Here is a 21,741-nt window from a genome sequence, read left to right as displayed (position 1 = left end):
GTGTGTAGTTGCGAGCTGCAGTTACAGACACATTCTTGATATTTTAGATATCATCCCTCAATGTGGGCGGAGTCGTCATATCACGGCTTCATGGAACTGGCGTGACGTGGTTTCATACGTGACGCAAACACACAAACTAGTGACTTGTAAAGCAGTTGTTTTGGGTGTAACTGAATCATTTGAATCAGTTTATTTATCAAATGTTTCTCGACAGAGGGGTTCAGTACTTCAGGTGCTGTCTGACACAGTCACTGAACTGAAATACCACTGAACATGGTCACAATCGCCAGCTTTCAGCAGTGCTGTCTCTAAATCCTCCAGAATCTTCTGTTAAATATAACATTTTACACATTTGCTTTGCTAAATGTTGCAGATGAACGTATGTATTCAGGATTTTTAAGTCTTTTTAAATTTGATCTACAGTTGGACATTGTTGGCTTTGATTTTTGTGACTCTTCAGTGACGACACTCGCTGACCAATCAGAGGCCGGGAGTCTGTTGACATCACATTTTGGTACCAGGTACTATCACTGATGGAAAAGATAAAACTCTGAGTCGTGTCGTGGAGTTTCCAGCTCCTTATTCTGTGTTGATAATGTGTCAGTTGAGAACTATCCCTTTAAAAGCATTGTGGGTATAATTCGAATAGCTTGGGCCGGTCCTGCTCGTACCTGATGGTTCTGATTCAGGACCTGGTGAGAACCTTTGTTTTCCACGGCTCTCCCACCGTCTGCGTGCTGTTGTTGACAGTCGACTGTAACGGACGTGTAGCAAAGCCAATCAAATGCCACTACCATGTTACTGCGGTATCGGCGTCCAATCACGTTGGAGCTGGGGCGGCGTTAAGCTTTAGGGAGGGAGCAGGGACACGGACGCCGCTGCTCTGTCAGCTGCGCCTTCCATCAGTGTTGTTATCCCGTGGTCAGAGAAGGCAGACCCCGCTGTGACTGTGGTTCAGTGTCGCGGAGAACAATGTTGAAATCACGGAGTGAGCTTCGTGAAGGAACCCGCGGGGATTCGGAGTGGACTTAAAGATTCATACGCCGCAGAGCGGAGCGGAACTTTCTGGACAAAACACAGCGAAGTCACGGGAGTCTTTGTGCCCGGACTGACGCGCTGAGCCGCGGGCCCCAAATCACACTGACGTCCCGCTGGAGCGGAGTTGCGGGCTAAGCTAGCTGACGGACCGAGCATTTAAAACAAGTGTTTCACGGGGTAATAACGGAGTAATAACGGAGTAATAGCGGTTAATGTCGTGCAGTCGTGCCGTTTTTCCCCGAGTCTTTACGTAAATAATCACTGGTTTATTACGTGTCTTCGTCAGTGATTACAGCTAAGCTAAAAGGCTAAGCTAGCTGAGTGACAGCGCTAGCTTGTTGTTTCCTGTGCTGAGTAAAGAAAAGACAACATTTACCAACGTTTGGGGTTCGTTTCACCTGATTACTGATCAACATTAGTGTTTTATTGTCTAATTAGCTGTGGACGTGTCACGTATCACCCACTTTATTATTAACATCCTATCAAAAAACACGGATATTGGCCGGTTTCATCCTGTTAGAAAATAGTTTGTTTTTTTAATCTTAATTTGATATGAATTATATACTGTATATATGTCTTATCTCTGGTTATATCACTTATAAGTTGTGAGTTATCAGCAAGAAAGACTTACAGGTTTGTTTAGTTATGTAGTTAAGTGTTAATTGGTTATTAATAAACTGCTAAATGAATCAGCAGCTTTTTGGATCATCGACTAATCATTTAGTGATTTGATTAGTTTTTGTAAGAAAGAAATGAAGTTGTGTGATTTTAGCTGCTTCTTTGCTGCAAGTAAACAGTGTTTTTGTCATTATCATTTTCAGGTTTGGAAAAGTGCAGAACATTTGTTTGACATTTTATGAACCAAATAATAATCCCATTAACTGTGAAGACACTAGTTTGACCAAACAAACGTAGTACAAACACATTTGATGTCTTTGTCTCTTTGCATCCATGTTATTATTCAGACGGGACTTTAGCTTGAGACGGTTCTGTGGTTTTAGCCTGAAAATTACTGTCACACACAGTAGAAGAGTTTGGAAGAGTTAAAGGAAAAAAAACAAAAAAAACAAGGACTTTAAACTGTGAGTTCACCCTCCTGTTCAGCTCAAGTTCATGGAATAACAGACAAACAGACATCATCATCTGTTTTGGGTTAAGGAAGAAGAAGAAAAAGAAGAAGAGTGTGTGAAGGTTGGTTGAACATCCTGTTGTCAAGGCAGGGAGTTGTGGGTCGCTCGTCTTCAGCCTCCATTGGAGCCTGGGCTCAGATGTGAGACGTCATGGGCAGCCAGGGAAGCCCGGTGAAGAGCTACGACTACCTGCTCAAGTTCCTCCTGGTGGGTGACAGTGATGTGGGCAAGGGAGAGATCCTGGACAGCTTACAGGACGGATCAGCGGAGTCCCCGTACGCGTACAGCAGTGGTGAGTCACTCCTGACACTTTCAGATCGGAAGTAGCACATAATATATATATATATATATATATATATATTTGAATATAAGCCCTCTCCAGCTATTATTTCTTTATGTTTATTATGTACAGTGAAGAAAAATGTTGTCTACATCTGTACAATAATCAGTAATGAGCTTGAGTGTTTTTAATGTGTTGTAATTAATACCACTTTCTGTGATTTTTCTTAAATGTGAATATTTTGCTGTTTTCTTTTCTTTTTGGTTTGTGACCAAAACCATATCATCATTTCCAGTTTTCAACATTTTCTAGACCAAACAAGTACTCGAAAAATTCAAGAAAATAATCGACAGATTACTCAATTATGAAAATAATTGTTAGTTGCAGCCCTAGATAATCAAAAAATTTAAAAATAAATAAACCTTTGGATGAAAACAAAAGTTTTAGTGACAGGTTTGTGATGATAATGGCCCGATTATCAGCCCGACTGATTCACTGCTCGGTCTCTAGTTATGATGACGATAATGTCGAGTTTCTAATGTTGTCACACTCACTTTTCATTGTGGTGAACTTATCAACAAATCGTCCCGTGCTGATCGGCCACAGCAGCGACACGTTGAACGCACAACAGCATGAGTCGACTCCGTGAACAGAAGTAGAGATTGAGATATTGATTATGTGGGAACTCTTAAGTGCTCCCCGGCAAACAGAGGAGAGGAAGCACTTGGTACGAAGCTCTGCACTCTCTTCAATTCAATTAGACTCGTCCTCCGAGCTCAGCACTTCAGCTCAGCTGCACTTTCACGTTGCCTGGAAAATTGGAAAATGTGGCTGATGTTGTTAGCCAGCGTCAGCTCGTGGCTCACAGAGGCAGATGGAGTCTGGAAAGTGTGAGGGTTGTTGTTTTTCCTGGAGTCTTCATTTTTTCTCTTCATGTGGTCAGTTAGTTCAGTCTTGGCTTTTGGGCTGAAAGAAACCCAAATTATTATTATTTAAATCCTCAATGCTGTAGATAATCAACCAATCACTTTAGGGCTGTGGTGATTCATTTGCAACTGGGTTCATTTCCTTAAATAATTAAAACAAGTTTGCAATGTTTACAGTTCACCTGTCCCTCTGAACGATGTAGCCTTCAGTTAGCATCAAAACTCAAAAGACGTTTCTGCTGCGTTCCATTGATATCGGGACTTAACAGTGGGAAGTTTGAGTGACGCAAAACCCCTGAATTCACCGTGTTCCAGCTGAGAAGTTGGACACAAATGTATCTCAGGCTCGTCTGATGTCCGTCTCTGTCTCACTGTCCAGGCATCGACTATAAAACCACCACCATCCTCTTGGACGGGAGACGAGTGAAGCTGGAGCTGTGGTAAGCCAATTTCAGCGCCACACAAACACACACATCTTCACAAGATATAGCTTGATTAATAGATGATGATGATGATGTATGTTTAGTGATTGTGAGCTTCTTAAATGTGAATATTTTTCTTGTTTCTTTGCTCCATTTAACAAAGTAATCATTCAAACTGAACCTCTGTGGTTTGTGGTAAAAAACAAGACATTTTTACACCTCTACAATGAATGGTTGTCTCTGTGTCTTCAGGGACACGTCGGGACAAGGCAGGTTCTGCACCATCTTTCGCTCTTATTCCCGCGGAGCTCAGGTGAGATGAGATGGTGTTTGATGGGATGTGAAAGTCCAAAAAAGCAGCATGTTTTATGATGGGATGTTTTTGATCGCACTGACTCTCTCTTCAGGGAATCCTGCTTGTGTACGACATCACCAACAAGTGGTCGTTTGACGGCATCGACCGGTGGATCAGAGAGATCGATGAGGTGAGTGTGAGCGGTGGTGACGAGCGTTTCTAGCAAACACGATACATGGATATTTAACTAGGAATCGCCAGAGACGCCGTGATACGATATTATCACAATAATGAAGTCACGGTATGTTATCAAGATGTTATTGCGATGATGAAGTCACGATATGTTTTCACGATACTGATTTTTAAAATTTCACCTTCCTCATTTTATTTCTCCTTTGTCTCTGGATGTAAATAGTTGTTTTTTCTTTGTAGCGACTGATTTTTTTAGAACGTGTTGTCTTCTTACGAACAACTTCTCCTAATGTAAAGTCAAGGGTGTGGGTGCATAAATATGTCCTTCCTGCTGACGTAGAAACAAAGAGGATGTCCTCTCTCTCTCTCTCTCTCTCTCTCCCCCTCTGTGTGTGTGTGTGTGTGGTATTTTTGTCCTGTGGAATGTGTGTTTCACGTCGGCCTTTTCCTGCTCCACCTCTGCACATGTGGCGACTAAGGTTAAACGATGTAGGGAAGAAAAAAACGGTCCAGACTGTTTGTTGTTAAAATATATACAGAATATGTACATATATATGTACATATATATGTATACATATATATGTACATATATATGTATATATATGTACATATATATGTAGATTTTAACTCCTCTGCTCACAGTTTCAAACAGACCAAGCTTGAATATCAAGGGTAACTTTTCTTTTCTTCCCCAGCATGCTCCGGGCGTTCCTCGCATCCTCGTAGGCAACCGGCTCCATCTGGCCTTCAAGCGTCAGGTCCCCACAGAGCAGGCCAGGGCGTACGCCGAGAAGAACGGCATGACGTTCTTCGAGGTGAGCCCTCTGTGCAACTTCAACGTCATCGAGTCCTTCACAGAGCTGTCGCGAATCGTCCTGATGAGGCACGGCATGGAGAAGTTCTGGAGGCCCAACAGAGGTGAGCGGACTCATGGCCCAGTCTGGTGATGCTGATGATTAGGCTGTTCGACTGGGGGTTGCAACATTCCGCCGGTCTGAGTTTGCTTTCACGCTTTCCAACTTTAGTGAAACAAAGCCAGCTTTTGCTTCCTGTATAGACGAAAGTACCGGAAGTAAACAAGCCGCCATTGCTGCGGTGGCGTCTCCCTGCAGTATACACACAATTGAGTGGGAGCTGTCATAGGAAGTGTACATTTCTACTTCTACCTGTACTTTTTATGCAGCATTCATTTCAACAACGACAACAAAAATATTAACAGAGGGAGCTTTGTTCCCAACAGCAACAGCACGATAACCTTTGGTTAACACTAGTCAATCTCACAATGAATGATTAGTTACTTTTAAAATCATAATTTGCCTAAGATTTGAATGAATATCCAGACTTCTCAGCTGCAAAACACTGCAGCAAGCACAGGTTTGGAGAAGTGACCATGACCACTGTGCAGGACAGAGCAGGACAGCAGAGAGTTTGGTTGCGCGTTCGTGTTTATGTGAGTTTTGTCTTTAACGTGGTCTCTGTGCTCCTCCCGTCAGTCTTCAGCCTCCAGGATCTCTGCTGCAGAGCCATTGTGTCGTGCACTCCGGTCCACCTCATTGACAAGCTCCCGCTGCCGGTCGCCATCAAGTCCCACCTCAAATCTTTCTCCATGGCCAACGGCATGAATGCCGTCATGATGCATGGACGCTCTTACTCACTGGCCAACCCGGCCGGCGGATCCAAAGGCAACAGTCTGAAGCGCTCCAAGTCCATCCGTCCCCCACAGAGTCCCCCGCAGAACTGCACCCGCAGCAACTGTAAGATCTCCTAATGACCGGCGTCCTGGAGGAGACCGTGAACGAGCCGGTGAGTGTGTGGTGTCAGGACACAGGTGGTCAGTACTTGGACCAAAAGAGAACTATGAAGGTCTGAGGAGCAGAAAGGATGCGTGTAAAAGGATGAATGAGACCTTCCTCCCTCTGTTGTGAGTTGATTTGAAGAGTAGGAAGTACTGTGCGGGTGTGGAAAAGACGCCTCAGGATATCAGAGAACATCCACAGACACTTTGGTCTCCGCTGACCCAATTTCACACTATATCCAACTGCTCGAGTGAGAGAAGAGGCTCCAGAGTGACCCCTGCCTGCTGGAGTGTTCACTACATGTACAGAAATTGCTCACCTGATTAGTTACTCACGTAAATCACCTCACTTGTGTCACCTCGACATCATGTCTTCACTTGAAGCACTGAACAGCACGACTGTGGTTTATTTCATTTTTGTCTTTGCTAAAAACGTCGCTGTCAAACTTCATATGAATGCCGCGGCGTCTGCTACATTAGCATCTGGCAGCTACAGTATCGGCTAACAGCAGACAAAGATGCTACAGTGTCTTTGAGCAGTACTGTCTCTAAATCCACCAGACTCCTCTGCTCAATATTGACATTTGACAGATGAACGCATGTTTTCAGGATTTTTAAGTCTTTTTAACTTTGATCTACAGTTGGACGTTGTTGGCTTTGATTCTTGTGTCGGGCGTCGCGCTCGTGACACTTCAGTGACGACACTCTCTGACCAATCAGAGGCCGGGAGTCACATTTTAGTATCGGCTCGTGTGGAAGCAGAGCTGACTGTTCTGAGACTAAATCTCAGCTACGATAAAAACAACGAACCACAGTCCTGTTGCTCAGGGCTTCCTCTTCTGCATTTCTGCTTCTAATTGTCATCTCTGTTCATTTGCTACTTTATTGACCAATAAGCTAATATGTAAGACACTAGTGAGCAGCCAGTCGCTCCATTATCTTTACTTAGCCTCACATTGTGTTTGAACACTCACCTGTGTGACACGACAAAATCTTGGCAACAAGACGAGTGAAGGTTCCCACGCGGTGGTGAAGTCCCAGAGGACAAGAAGACGTACAATGTTACAGCACGATACAAGAAATGACTCACAATTCATTTTTCTTATCCAGAGAATCCTTGAAAACGCCGCCTAGCTCGCCAACACGCTATCCTAGTGATTTATTTTCAAGTGCCACAAGGGGGAGCTGAATCTTTCCACTCATTCCAAGACCCCTCGATTTTTTTATTGCATGTTGTTAATGCTCTAATGATATTGTGATGCTTCGACACAACATGTGTTAGAGCTCAGTTCAACACCCAAGTACTAAACTCACTCACTCTCTCACACCAAAGTCCAGGGAGAAAATCAGTGGTTTTACCTCGTGAGGACACAGGAGCTGCTGGTCCTCTGCTGCCTCGTGTGGTCACTTTGTGTCACTGAAGTCAATCTGAATGAAGATTTCCAAATGCTGAAGTGATAAAATAAGACATTAGAACTTAGTGATGGAGGCAGCAGTGGATCAACAACTCGTGTGTGTGTGATGTTAAAATCACTGATTTACTTCATGGACTGTGAGAGTGAGTGGTTTACAAAAGAATACAATCTATGAACACATGAATTCAGCAGCTCATTAACAGTCTCGCTGCTCTGTGTGTTTCTCCCATGAGAGTGAAAGTCGAAGCATCTCTCTCTCTCTCTCTCTCTCTCTCTCCCTCCCTCTCTCTCTCTCTCTCTCCCTCTCTCTCTCTCTCTCTCTCTCTCTCTCTCTCTCTCTGATCTGCTCGGCCGCCTCCGCACGCCGCCTGTGATTCGTCGCTGCTGAATAACACATGCTCTTCTCATAGATCTGTGTTGGGCGTCGTCCTCCACACAGGAGGCGTCGCTCACTCTTCTCTCGCTGGTTTGGACTCTGTCTTTCTCAGCTGCAGGTTTTCAGGTGTGACTGGACATCGACTACAGCAAGGGGTTTTATTTTGTTTAAGTCTGATATCTTAAGAACACGCCTTTATCTCACTGTTAGACGTTTCCAACAGGAAACTGAAGTTTGTAAACCGCTCACTCTCCCAAACCAAAGCCCATAGAGAAAATCAGTGATTTTAACATCACAGCACACAGGAGTTGTTGATCCACTGCTGCCTAAGTTCAAATGTCTTGTTTTGTAAAATTCAGCGTTTGAAATCCTTTGTTCAGATTTATGTCAGTGACACAAAGTGACCACACGAGGCAGCAGAGGACCAGCAGCTCCTGTGTCCTCACAAGCTAAAATCACTGATTATCTCTCTGGACTTTGGTTTAGGAGAGTGAGTGGTTTACAAACTTCAGTTTCCTGTTGGAAAAGTCTGTCTCTGTTGGTCTCACAGTGAGATAAAGACGAGATAACGAGATGTTCTGAAGATGTCGTAGACTTAAACGGACGTTGTTGTCGTTGCTGTGTTTGGTGACGTGGCCTCTTTAGTCTCAGGCCGGGGGCTCACGGCAAACCTCGTGCAGACCACACTTCTCAAAACAAGAACTATTACTTTGAATGAAGAGGAAATTCATCTCCAGCTTGTTGCCAAGATTTTCCCCCTGGAGTTTTCCAGCTGTGACGGCACAGGAGGATTTTATCAGTGTTAGTGCTGCTGCTGCTGCTGCTGCTGCTGCTGCTGCTGCTGCTGCTGCTGCTGCTGCTGCTGCTGCTGCTGCTGCCGCCGCTGCTGCTACTGCTGCTGACTCACAGAGCATATGAACTTTCAGTGAGTGTAATATAAAGGTTTTGTGTTTCTGCATCTGCATTTTCTTAGTTTTCTCTTGGTTTCATGTCGACTTCCTCAGTGTTTGATGACCATGTTTCTCCTGAGCTGAGTTTCCCTCTTTTTTTCTTCTTCTTCTTCTAAAGATGGAAATGTTTGTGGAGGATTGTGGGAGATTGAGTCTGGGGGATTTCATCATGATATTACCTGACTGGTGTGAGGATGATGATGATGATGAACACCTGTAAAACACTATTCTTGTTTTTGGCTGAAGCCGCCGTGTCATCTGAAGTGTGTGTCTCTGTGTGTGTGTGTGTGTGTGTGTGTGTGTGAAAGAGAGAGAGAATTTCCTCAAACACTAAGCAAGTTTTCCTCTTTTTTCTTTTTCTTTTTTAAATTATTGATTGTACAGTTTAAGTGCGAGGGGATGAAGAGATTTTTTTCACAATAAAACTGTTGAATAATGTCAAAGTTGAAATGTCTGCTCATTATTTTTGTACAATTATATAGTTTTTGGTTCAGAGCTGCAGAAAGAGGCCAATCTCAAAATAAATCTCTGGTTTCCAGGTGCAGTTTGAAAATCAAAACAGTGTTGTTCAAGGTTTGTGCACTTCCTGGTTAGTTTGGCAGCTTGAAATGAGGAATAAAGCTAATAGGTTTATAGTTTTTTTTCATGTTGAGATTGACCTCAAACATTAAGACGATATCTGGGCTTGCCTGCGGTATCTAGGTCACATGTTCACGCCTTTATCTCACTGTTACACAGATTTTCCAACAGGAAAAACTAAAGTTTGTCTCCGACACCAAACACCATAGAGATTCAGTGATTTTCGCTGGCAGGGACACAGGAGCTGCTGGTCCTCTGCTGCCTCGTGTGGTCACGTTGTGTCACTGAGGTCAATCTGAACAAAGGATTTCAAACACTGAAGTGACAAAATAAGACATTTGAACTTGGTGATGGAGGCAGCAGTGGACCCCTGTGTTGCTGTGATGTTAAAATCACTGATTTTCTCTATGAGATTTGGTGTAGGAGAGTGAGTGGTTTGCAAACTTCAGTTTCAGCTTAAACATTTTTATTTATTTTAAAAAAGGTTCAACATCACTGTCCTGATATTTCAGAGAAATATAAATGAACTCTGGTGTTTTTCTGACAGGTCAAGTTCCTGTGAAGACTGCCATCTACTGGAATGTAGAATGAACAAAACATTTGTCTGTGTGGAAAAAAAAAAAAGAATGAAACATTAAAAACATCACAAAAGTGAATGAATGAGTTTGGTTTAATCTCAAAACTGCAACATAATTTAAAATATATGTAGCCTATATTTTATTCAGAAAAACAGATTTTTTATATATATTAATTTTGGAAATCCAGATAAGATTTTTAATTTATATAAAAAGTATAAGTATATATACGTTTTTTTCTTCAGAATTTGGAATCACTTCATACTCCTGACCAGTAGGTGGTGGTCATGCGCCTTTAAGCAATTTAACAATCGACATTAAAATGAACAGAAGAAGAAGAAGAAGACGTGAGCGGAAGTGCGTCGGTTGGACACGGCGCGAACTCTGCGGCTCACACACACACACACGGTGCTGTCCCAGTGTCACGTGCCGTGTTGTTTTGATTTGTATTTTCACTTCATTACTCGTTGAAGTCGCGGCGGCTCGGCTCGGTTCGGCTCGGCTCGGTTCGGCTCGGTTCGGCTCCGTCATGTCCAGTATCCAGCTGCTCAGGGTGCTCGTCAACGAGCGACTGTCCGCGGCCGCGGAGGAAATCTTCGAGGCTGTGAGAAAAACCATCGCGGGCTACGAGGAGGAGATCGTGCAGTCTAAACAGGAGATCCGACGGCAGCGCACGATGCTGCGGGGCGTCTTGGACCGGGATCGGGGAGCGAACAGACCCGCAGGTGAGTGACCCGCTGACCCTCTGACCCACTGTCGTGTTGACGTTAGCTAGCTTAACTAGCTGAACTTCACTTGTTCTAACGCTCTTTTCCTCCTTTAACTTTAGTGTTAATGTGAATGAATTATTATTATTATTAATATTATTATTATTATTATTATTAATAATGTGAATTAATTATTATTATTATTATTAATATTATTATTAATAATGTGGATGAATTAGCGCTGATGCAGATTTCACACCAGGTTCCCGACCGAGCCCAGGGGCGTTTCCAGCGAGTTTTGGGGGCTCGGGGCAAAGGTGTTCACGTTAGGGGTGGAAGGCTACACATTCATGCTCGAGCTGTCACTTTTTAATGTGGTCATTTTCAAACTTGTGCTTTTAAATCCTGGTTCAGTTGCAGTGAATGTACAGACTTAAAGACGGTGTCATGTCATTACTGCATGCTCCAATAGAGGGCGCTGCTTTTTGTGATTGTATTGGATTCTCTTCTCTTTCCTCATGTGTGAAACACAGATGTGAAGAACCAGGGGCCCAGTGTTCACACCTCCTGCAGGTGGTGCTGGTGTCCGATTATACTCGATGAATCGTCTACCTCTCATTGATGTTGTTATTTCCTGTGCTGCCACAACGTCACACGCTGGTAAATCATAGTTTTACGTTTGTTTCTCTGTGTTTTGTTGCAGAGCCGCCACAGCTGGCGCTCTCTGTCTGGAACGAGGACTTTCCCTCTGATCAGCAGCAGCAGGGCGGTCAACGTGAGCCGGACTGGACCTGGGCTGTGGAAGAGGACGACCAGGAGTCCCCGCACGCCAAGAGGAATCAGGAGGAGGGGCTTCCCAGCAGTCAGGAGGAAGAGGAGGAGGAGGAGGAGAAGAACTCCATCAAGTTCATATTCATGCCTCCTTATGTGAAGAGCGAGCTGGAACCTCTGAAGTCTGACTATCAGGGAGCTGAGGGAGAAGATCCTCTGCCGAGCACTTCAGCCGAGCACGACACCACCAAGATGGAGGACAGTGATGCCGCCTCCTCTGGCTGCTCTGCAGCTGAACACGACGACAGCGAGGAGGAGTGGGTGGCCAGCGCGGGGTCTCAGAGTGACGACAGTGACGTCAAGGGCAAACGCAAAAGAACCAAGGGGGGTCCTCAGGTACTGACGTCTCCAAAACTGAGTCTGACCAAAAAAAACAAATCGCGGATCTGTTGTAAGGTCTGCTTGAAGGCCTTCCACGCCACCGTCTCCCTGGTCAACCACATGGAATCTCACCCGAAGGACGTCTGCGGCGTCTGCGGGGAGCATCTGGAGACGGAGGACGGCTTCAACGCTCACGTGAAGACGCACGTGAAGGCAGAAATATGCAGCGTCTGCGGGAAGTGTTTCCTGGGATCGAAGCCTTTAGAGACGCACATGCGGATCCACACGGGGGAGAAGCCGTTCAACTGCAGCGAGTGCGGAAAGTCTTTCAACTGTCATCACAACATGATGCGACACATCCGGATTCACACGGGCGAGAAGCCGTACGCCTGCGCCGTCTGCGGCAAGTGCTTCAGCGACTACACCACGTCCAAACGCCACATGATGATCCATCTGAACAAGAAGAACCCGGACTCCAACAATGCACCTGCCAGAGAGGACAAGAACGGCGACGTCCGCGACGCCAATCCGCTCAAGACTTTGTCCCCGAAGAAACAGCAGAGTCAGACCATATGTGAAGTGTGTGGAAAAATGTTCCACTCCGTGGTTTCCCTGGTAAATCACGCTAAAAGTCACGCCACGGACCTGTGCGGCGTCTGTGGGACACATTTCGATTCAGAGGAAAACCTCAAACTTCACCTGAAAACGCACAAGAACGGGAAGGTGTGCGACGTGTGCGGCAAGTGTTTCGACAGCAGAGCGAGTCTGGAGACGCACATGCGGATTCACACCGGCGAGAAGCCGTTCCTCTGCAGCGAGTGCGGCAAGTCCTTCAACTGCCGCCACAACATGATACGACACATCAGGACGCACACGGGCGAGAAGCCGTACCTGTGCAACGTGTGCGGCCGCTCCTTCAGCGACCAGTCCTCGCTCAAACATCACGGCAGCACGCACACGCGGGACAAACCGTACCGCTGCGACGTGTGCGGCAAAGGTTTCCACCGGAAGACGTACGTGAAGCTTCACATGAAGAGCCACACCACTGCCAAGTGACTGTTGCCATGGAAACATGGTGAAACATGTAGATACAGAAAAACAATAAAAGGCTTCTGTCGCCTCCTCGTTTGTTCGTTTGGACAGAAAACGATCGCGTTCCCTGCCTTAGCTTTTATTTTCTTATTTTTGAACTGATATGTAATATAAACAAAGTGCTGCTCCTGGTTGGAAATACATTTTTGAAAGTGTGGTCGTGACAAATGGGAAATATTCCAATAAAAGTGGAATTGGAAAAACGGAAACCTTGTAGAGACAGAGGGGACGTTTGTGTGTGGCACCAGCACAGCTTCCCTCACAACACAAACACACACCATTTAAATAAATCAATCAATAATATAGATATTATATCTATATGTGGTGACATGTACAGGATCTGCTCATCATATCACGATAAAGCATCCATTTTAAAGGCTGTCACATTGATAATCATCATATTTATTACGTTATACATTTACAAATACATTTGTTAAACGCACTAAATTCGATTTATATTAATTTAAAAAATATATGTTTCAAAAGAGTCACCTAATAACTTCCTGAGTTTTAAGCCTAATTATTTGTGTTATAGCAGAATTTGACGAGGAGAAAAATGTCGTCTTTAAAGAATAAAGAAGCAATATTTTGAGAAAAGAAGTCGTCACGAGAAAAAGTCGTAATATTACATTTATTCTGTTTTTGTGGCTAAAAAAGGTTCAGAGGTGAAACACACACACACATACTGCAGTGACGTCATTTCTGCTCTAAATGGGAACATAGTCGCTGTTTTGTGTGAAACTGTCGCCTCGTGGATGACCACACGGGGGCGCCTGAGTGCAGCCTACACCTCTCTCCTCATTTCAAGCCTTTGCCAGGTTCCCTCCTCCTCCTCCTCCTCCTCCTCCTCCTGTCCCTCCTCCTCTCCGTCGCTGCCAGTCGCTCCTCAGGCCGCGGTGGGGAGCGTTTATTCCCCGCTGTCGGCGTTTAGCAGATGGGTGTCTCGGCCTGAGCCTCAGCCAGGAGGAAGAGGAGGAGGAGGAGGTGGAGGACAGAGATGAACGCTCACCCGTGTGCCCGCAGGCTGGCTCGCCGCTCCGGCTCCGCGCTGCTGCTCGCCGCCGTGGCCGTGCTGCTGCTCCAGACGCTGGTGGTGTGGAACTTCAGCAGCCTGGACTCTGGAGCCACGAGCCGGGAGAAGAGAGAGGAGCGAGCCGGGGAGCCGAACAAAGCCGCCGCCGGTGCTGGTGGCGGACAGCAGCAGCAGCAGCGGCGGCGGAGGAGGAGTGACCCGGCTGCTGGGCTCCAGCTGCAGGCGGTAGGTGTGAACACTGTGCCTGGTTCTTCATGATGGTTTCACACGTGAGGAAAGAGAAGATGCTGCCGAGGCTGCAGCTGCTCGTCCCCGGTGAACCGAGTCCCGACCCGAGCCTTAGCTCCAGAGGAGGGAATTACTTACGAAGCAAATATAGATATTTATAAAAAAAACAGTGCAATCGAGTGATTGAAATATTTAAATGTACATTTCTTAATGGTATAATTACGGTTTTACTCGCGCAGTCGACAACAAATTTATCTCACTTTTCACATCAGTTCTAAATGTCCCTTAAAGCTTTAGTATGTAACATTTACGTCATGCTCAAATCCTCGACAAATGAAATATTACTGTTATTACTGTACGACTGATGTCCCGCGAGACAAATACGACAGAAGTGCGTTAAGAACGGTAAAAGTTGTGTCGCATTCGTACGAGTGGCAACTGCTGCGGAAACTTTTTTGAAATTTCCGACTTCCAACTACAACTGGAACACAGCACGAGTTGGAATAATTCCACTGTGTTTTAGAGACATAAGTGTTCAACGTGTCGCAATAACATCGCAGGTCATAAATATCGTGGTCAGGGATGATACGATCACGAATTACGATAAAAATAAATTCTCATTTGTTTTGGATGATGAAAGAGGAAAGTTGTTAATATTTCTCTTGAGTGACTTGAAAATGCTCTCGCTCTCCAACATACACTACTAGTGATTTATTTTGAATTGCCACAAGGGGGAGCTGCATCTTCCCAGTCTAAATTTCTGCTAAAAAATGCAAGCTAAAGTGATTTATCTGTGTTTTAGTTGAAGCACGTGGAGAGAAAAATATGTAAAATTGATCAATATTAATTGATCATATTTGTGCTGAATTTGAGAACGATGTTGGTTTTATTCTGAAATCTGTCGATCCGTGTTCTTCCTGATGTGGCGGCTCATCGGAAACAGAGATCGCGTTTAATTGAATGAATTGTTAAACGCGTTTGGTGGAAAATTTCAGTGATTTCAGTGATGAAGTCAGGTGAAACCTGAACACCCTTTAAAATGGCTAGTGTCTTTATAAAAATATTTAAAATGAAATTGGTCTTTAGTGATATTAGCTCATGAAAATTAAAATGACATTCAAGCTTTTTTCTGTGTGTGTGTGTGTGTGTGTGTGTGTGTGTGTTGCTTTACATGGGGACATAAAAACTCACACTCACTCTCCCACACCAGAGTCCATAGAAAGTGAGAGTGATTTTAGCTGGTGGGGACACAGGAGCTGCTGGTCTACTGCTGCCTCGTGTGGTCACTTTTTGTCACTGAGATATGTCTAAATTAAATATTTTAAAAGCCGAAATAAGACAGTTGAACTTAGTGATGGAGGCAGCGGTGGATCAACAACTCCTGTGTGTTGGAAAAGTCTGTCTCACAGTGAGATAAAGACGCAACATGTGACGTAGACGTCGTAGACTTTGGTCAGTGGCTGAAATCTGTTTTTTTGCTGAGTTTCTCAGGCTGGTTCTTGGCAGCAGGGGGCGCTCACAGTACAGTCAGTGCAGTCAGTGCAGACTCACCCACACGTCACAAAACCTAAACTATCACTTTAACGGAAAAGGAATTTTTTCTCTGCGGCATTTTGGTGCAAAAAAACATAATAATAAGAAAATAGGGTGATAATCTATGCAGGTGTTCTACACTGTCGTAAAGACACAAACATACTGTATGTGTGTGTGTGTGTGTGTGTGAGAGGGACAGAGACTTAGGTTATATTGAAGGGATCCATTTTTACAGCCTTTCATTACAGTTACTGGATGCTCTGTGATCTTCTGTGTGTGTGTGTGTGTGTGTGAGTGTGTGTGAGTGATATGTCCTGACAGTTACTGCCTTTAAAAACATGCCAGAAGACAGTGACCATATTATGACACAAGTTGACTGTTAAAAACACACAAAAAAACAACAAAAGAAGAGACACAACATGATAATGAGGACACATCAAAGGAAAACAAAAAGGTGAATCCTAAAAAAGACCATAAAATAACCACATGACACAAAATGACCATAAATCAACAACAATACAGCAATAAAAAAAAGATACAAAACGGTTATAAAGATACTTCAAAGGGCCAAAAATACAAAACAACTAAAAGACATAGCACAAGAAGATCCTGAAACACGCAAATCAACAATAGAAAGACAAGAAAATTACCATAAACTAAAGGACGATGATAAAAACTGCAATAAAAGAACACAAATTAACAGTTTCTGTCCACACTAAAACACAACATCCACACTTTTCACTTCCCTGTGGTTTATACAGGGTTTTTTTGGTCCTCACAAAGATGTCTGTACAGTACACACACACACACACACACTAAACACACACACCTCTAAAACGATGATATTATAGATGAGATAATGAAAGGTTGTCTGAGGAGCAGGTGGCAGGAGCTGATATTACTGCTGTCCAAAAGGAATTCTGATGCACACACACACACACACACATATATATATATATATACATATATATATATATATATATATATGTATATATGTATATATACACACACTCTCTCTCTTAAAGAAACACACTCTTCCTCTATGGAAAAGTCGGGCAGATATCTGCTGGATTAAAATACTCAGTGAGGTCATGTGGCTTTTCTTTTACGCACACACACACACACGGCTCTTTTAGGTCAAGGCCACAGCTGCGTGCGTGTGTGTGTGTGTGTGCGTGTGTATGTGTGTGCATGTGCGTGTGTGTGTCTGTCGTTTTTACCAAAAACAAAAATAGAACTTTTCAGTACGTTTCCAACTTCCAGGTGTCTCGTCTTAACTACGGAAGCCTGAGTGGATTAATCAATAAAATCAAATGAATCAATAAAACTGACTTATTGCCCTGCCCTAGTTTTTATTAGGGCTGCAACAATTATTCAATTAATTCATTATCAATCAATTAATGAATTATTAATTATAAAATTAATATTTTGTTCAATAATTTTAAGCAGTTTCTTTCATTTTTCAGCTTCTTAAATGTGAATAGTTTCTTTGCTCCATGAAACAAAGAAATCATTCAAACTGAATCTCAACACATTCGAGAACGTCATCATTTCCACGTTTGACAAACACTGATCAACATTTCCTGAATCCTATTATTATGGATTAATAGGATTAACTCTTTGTGCCGTAATCTCACGGCTCGTCTCGTTTGTTGTGAACATCCTCTGCACTTGTATTTCTAAAATGTTCTCTTGTTTTCAGCATCGTCAGAAAGACAAACTGCGTCTGGACAGCAACAACAACGAGAACTCCGTCCCCAAAGACTTTGACTCTGTGGACAGCAACAGTAACCTCGGCGCGCGCTCCCAGCACCAGCGAGTGTCCACCGGAAACGCCAAAAATCAGCCGGACAAAGTGCAGAGCGACGACGTCCTCAAGTCGTCTCCCGTCCAAACCAGAGGGCTCGCCCACAACCGCAGTCACGCCCACCTCCACAAACCACACCCCCAGGCACCGACACCGATGAAAATGGCGGCCGGTCTGGTGCCGAAGAAAGAGTGGCAACAGTGTGAGGTCAGCGGGAAAGAGGCCATTTCTGCTCTGTCCCGAGCCAAGAGCCGCGAGTGTCGGCAGCAGATCGTGGAAGTTTACTGCAAACACAAGGAGAGCACGCTGATGCCTGAGAAGGTGCCTCGCTACTGCCCCACAGAGGGTGAGTTCATCCACGGCAGATTAAGTCTACAATATCTTAAGAATTTGTCTCAGTTTGTAAAACCACTCACTCTCCCACACCAAAGTCCAGAGAGAAAATTTTAGCTTGCTGGTCTACTGCTGCCCCGTGTGGTCACTTTGTGTCACTGAGGTCAAGCTGAACAAACTCGTGTGTGCTGTGATCTTAAAATCACTGATTTTCTCGATGATCGTGAGATGAAGCACTGAACATGTTCTATGGTGACTTGCAATGACTTTGATGGAGATATTCATGAGAGGAAAAGTTCATGTGTGTGTTCTTAGTGACAGAATGTTTGAACCTCGGCTGGAGAAAGTCAGCACTGCTTCTTTTTTCTTCTAAATTTACTCACGGAGGAAACATTTTTAACCCGGCACGTGTGGCAGCCATGCAGAGACATCCCTTTGGTTTTCATTTCTATTTCCAGGGACTAAAAGCATGAGTGGACACAGTGAGGCAGTTTACCACCGGGATGATACTCACCCAGTGTAATTACACCCCAATGAAACAAGCAGTTTTTTATCTTATTTTTGGAAGAGCTGACTAATGACTCGTCGTCCTTCTCTCATAACCGCCCGCAGCCTTCAGAGGTTTGATTTGTATGATTACAGGTTTCTGTGATGATACACTTCTCATTATATCCACAGACTCTCGCTGAGCTGATTTGCTTTGGTCTGATGTTTGAGAACAAGAAGGTGGTCGAAGCAAAGCTTTTACGCTAATGCAGACACGAGAAGTCGACTGCACACGAGGTCACTCCCTCTGTCTGCACAGCACCGAGCTCAACTGAACATTCAGCTTTCTGATTACAGTCATTCCTCCTCCCAGCATGCCCCACAGCCTGGGAAGGTCACTAATTAGACAAAGCGGGCCTCAACCCGCGCCATCTTTAGAACTTGAGTAATGATGGAGAAGTATTAGGTTGTTGTGTATGAAAGGCAGTGCAGTGAGTGAACTATGACATGTTTTTAAATAAAAGTCATTTTGGAAACTGCACTTGATCATTCAGACGAGACTGTTTCATTACTTTCTCTCTGCAAACACAGAGTTTCTCAATCCTGGTCCTGGATAACATGGGGGGGAAGTGGGTTCCCAGGATCAGGATTGAGAAACCCCAATTTAGCCCATCGTCTACGAGGAACCGTCATAGAATTAGGAGCACTGTTGGGATTCAAACCAGCAACCCCCCGTTACAAGCCAAGTCAACTTGGCCATGGGCTGCCCAGCTCGGCCAGGACTCAAACGTGAAGTTTGGGGCAGATTGGACCACTCATGCTTCATGTTTCCACAGTTACCAAAGTTACCAAATTTTAATAACGTTAATGTGCAGGTAAGGCTAACGTGAACGCGCCGTGGGACGAGGGACCCTCGGTCACTTCCCAGCTTGTGCCGGTGCGGATCGCCTTCGTGCTGGTCGTCCACGGCCGAGCATCGCGTCAGTTCATGCGTCTCTTCAAAGCAATCTACCACACGTCACACTACTACTACATCCATGTTGACAAGGTGAGAGTGATCCACTAAAACCTCAGACTGAAGGAAGCTGAACATCCAGCATCCATGGTAATATCCTCTTTGCTTTGTCATCAGCGGTCCAACTTCCTCCAAAGAGAGATCCTTTCTCTGGCCGGCCAGTATCCAAATGTGCGGGTCACACCTTGGCGAATGGCCACCATCTGGGGAGGGGCCAGTTTGTTGACCATGTATCTGCGCAGCATGGAGGACCTACTCAAAATGGCTGACTGGTCCTGGGACTTCTTCATCAACCTGAGTGCTGCAGATTACCCCATTAGGTAAGACTGAGGCGTCTAGTCGAAGACTGGTTTTGTGGTACTTAGTGTGAGCGTAAACGGACTCTGGATTTTTATATAAAAACACCAAAGTTAAACAACAGACTAGATATAGTTAGCCACAGCATCATGTGTGAGGTAAGCGAGCATGAGAAAGGACCAACAGACAGTAGCTAATGTTAGCGAGCATGAGGACAGACCAACAGACTCTAGCTAACGTTAGCAAGCATGAGGACGGACCAACAGACTGTAGCCAACGTGAGTGAGCATGAGGACGGACCAACAGACTCTAGCTAACGTTAGCAAGCATGAGGACGGAACAACAGACTCTAGCTAACGTTAGCAAGCATGAGGACGGACAACAGACTGTAGCTAGCATAAGCGAGCATGAGGACGGACCAACAACTAGCTAACGTTAGTGAGCATGACGACGTATAACAGACTCTAGCTAACGTTAGCAAGCATGAGGACGGAACAACCGACTGTAGCTAACGTTAGTGAGCATGAGGACAGACCAACAGACTGTAGCTAACGTTAGCGAGCATGAGGACGGACCAACAGACTGTAGCTAATGTTAGCGAGCATGAGGACAGAACAACCGACTGCAGCTAACGTTAGCGAGCATGTGGACGGACCAATAGACTGTAGCTAATGTTAGCGAGCATGAGGACAGAACAACCGACTGCAGCTAACGTTAGCGAGCATGTGGACGGACCAATAGACTGTAGCCAACGTTAGCGAGCATGAGGACGGACCAACAGACTGTAGCTAGCATAAGCGAGCATGAGGACGGACCTACAGACTGAAGCTAATGTTAGCGAGCATGAGGATGGACATGAACCAACCAACAGACTGTAGCTAATGCCAACCAAACCATCACCTATGACTAAACTAGCATACAGGTGTGAGCTAACCCCTGCTGTGTTAAAACACAAAAGTTAAAGAGTAGACTGAAGCTAAAGTTAGCCAAACTATCTAACACTGGTGGCTAATCCAGCATGACTATAGATGTGACCGATTGTACCCGGAAGTACGATCGCTTCTGCGCTTTTACGGCAAAACTTTATTGACAAAATTCAACAATAGAGTTTCTTGTTTTCACATAAAAAACAATAGAAACATGTATAAATGGGCCAAAATAAGTACAATTTTATCTTAATCTAATTTCCCCCGATACCAGTGTGTAGTATATGTGAGGAAGAGGAGGATGATGAGAGAATAAATCTGCCTCCTGTGACTTTGCTCGCTCTGTTTACACCACTGAATTTTAACATGAAGACAGATGAATATTTTCTCAGCGTTTACTCGGTATAAGAAGTTTGAGAACCACTGCTCTCACATGCGTTCTTGTGAGTACTCTTCATAGAAATACAAGGACACACACACACACACACCGATCTGTTCTCTGCTGTCCTCCCATCAATGTGACTGAACACCCTTGCAGCCAAAATCCATAAGCCACAGCATTTGCACCGCACCATCAATAGCTGTGACATCATGTAGTGTGAGTCAATGGAACTGTGTGTGCGTTTGTTTCGCTACAAAGTGTTAAAGAGACGCTTGAATACGCAGCAGAAGTTCAGTCATTAACAGACGTTAAGATCTGGTTCTTTTTGAAAGATTTAATTGTTAATATAGTCAACACTCACCACACTGTGTGTGACCCCAACGGCAAATCAGGGAGGAAAAATCTCAGTGGAGAAACAGATAGACTTTAACTTAAGTCTCTGATATCTTTAAGAACATGTTCATGTCTTCATCTCACTGTGAGACAGACTTTTCCAACAGGAAACTTAAGCTTGTAAACCACAATCACTGATTTTCTCTCTGGGGTTTGGTGTGGGAGAGTGAGTGGTTCACAAACTTCACTTTCCTGTTGGAAAAGTCTGTCTAACAGTGAGATGAAGACGTGAATGTGTTGATGTAATGTTTTATTACATCAGCGAGCTTCATGCGTCTCTTGTGAGAACCGTCCTCACTGTTGGTCGTTTGATAAACACAAAGTTGGCCCTGATACCTGACAATGATACACATTCACGTCTATATTTTCACGGCGTGTCATTGA

At 44.4% G+C, this 21,741-nt stretch overlaps 3 protein-coding genes across 3 annotated transcripts in view; all 3 read left to right on the top strand.

Annotated features, from left to right (window-relative positions):
* The first annotated feature begins 1,983 nt into the window (after positions 1 to 1,983).
* Positions 1,984 to 9,262, top strand: LOC131475777 (ras-related protein Rab-40C). The gene is made up of 6 exons (XM_058654099.1): positions 1,984 to 2,460; positions 3,754 to 3,814; positions 4,049 to 4,109; positions 4,204 to 4,281; positions 4,979 to 5,201; positions 5,777 to 9,262. Exons 1-6 carry the CDS (start codon positions 2,319 to 2,321, stop codon positions 6,049 to 6,051), a joined length of 840 nt encoding a protein of 279 aa, XP_058510082.1. The 5' UTR covers positions 1,984 to 2,318; the 3' UTR covers positions 6,052 to 9,262.
* A 1,068-nt stretch (positions 9,263 to 10,330) lies between these two features.
* LOC131475744 (gastrula zinc finger protein XlCGF57.1-like) lies at positions 10,331 to 12,951 on the top strand. The gene is made up of 2 exons (XM_058654052.1): positions 10,331 to 10,698; positions 11,384 to 12,951. Exons 1-2 carry the CDS (start codon positions 10,503 to 10,505, stop codon positions 12,886 to 12,888), a joined length of 1,701 nt encoding a protein of 566 aa, XP_058510035.1. The 5' UTR covers positions 10,331 to 10,502; the 3' UTR covers positions 12,889 to 12,951.
* Positions 12,952 to 13,760: 809 nt separating this feature from the next.
* LOC131475731 (xylosyltransferase 1-like) overlaps positions 13,761 to 21,741 on the top strand; it is a 36,589-nt gene continuing 28,608 nt past the window's right edge. The window contains exons 1-4 of the mRNA XM_058654029.1: positions 13,761 to 14,182; positions 17,421 to 17,871; positions 19,220 to 19,392; positions 19,477 to 19,679. Coding sequence (XP_058510012.1) covers positions 13,922 to 14,182; positions 17,421 to 17,871; positions 19,220 to 19,392; positions 19,477 to 19,679 — 1,088 coding nt within the window. The 5' untranslated portion in view covers positions 13,761 to 13,921. The remainder of the gene's footprint in view (positions 14,183 to 17,420; positions 17,872 to 19,219; positions 19,393 to 19,476; positions 19,680 to 21,741) is intronic.

Source organism: Solea solea, chromosome 16 (genome assembly GCF_958295425.1).
Source record: "Solea solea chromosome 16, fSolSol10.1, whole genome shotgun sequence".
NCBI classification, from domain to species: domain Eukaryota; kingdom Metazoa; phylum Chordata; class Actinopteri; order Pleuronectiformes; family Soleidae; genus Solea; species Solea solea.
Note: the sequence above shows the minus strand (reverse complement) of the source record. Positions and strands in the feature narration are given on the sequence as shown.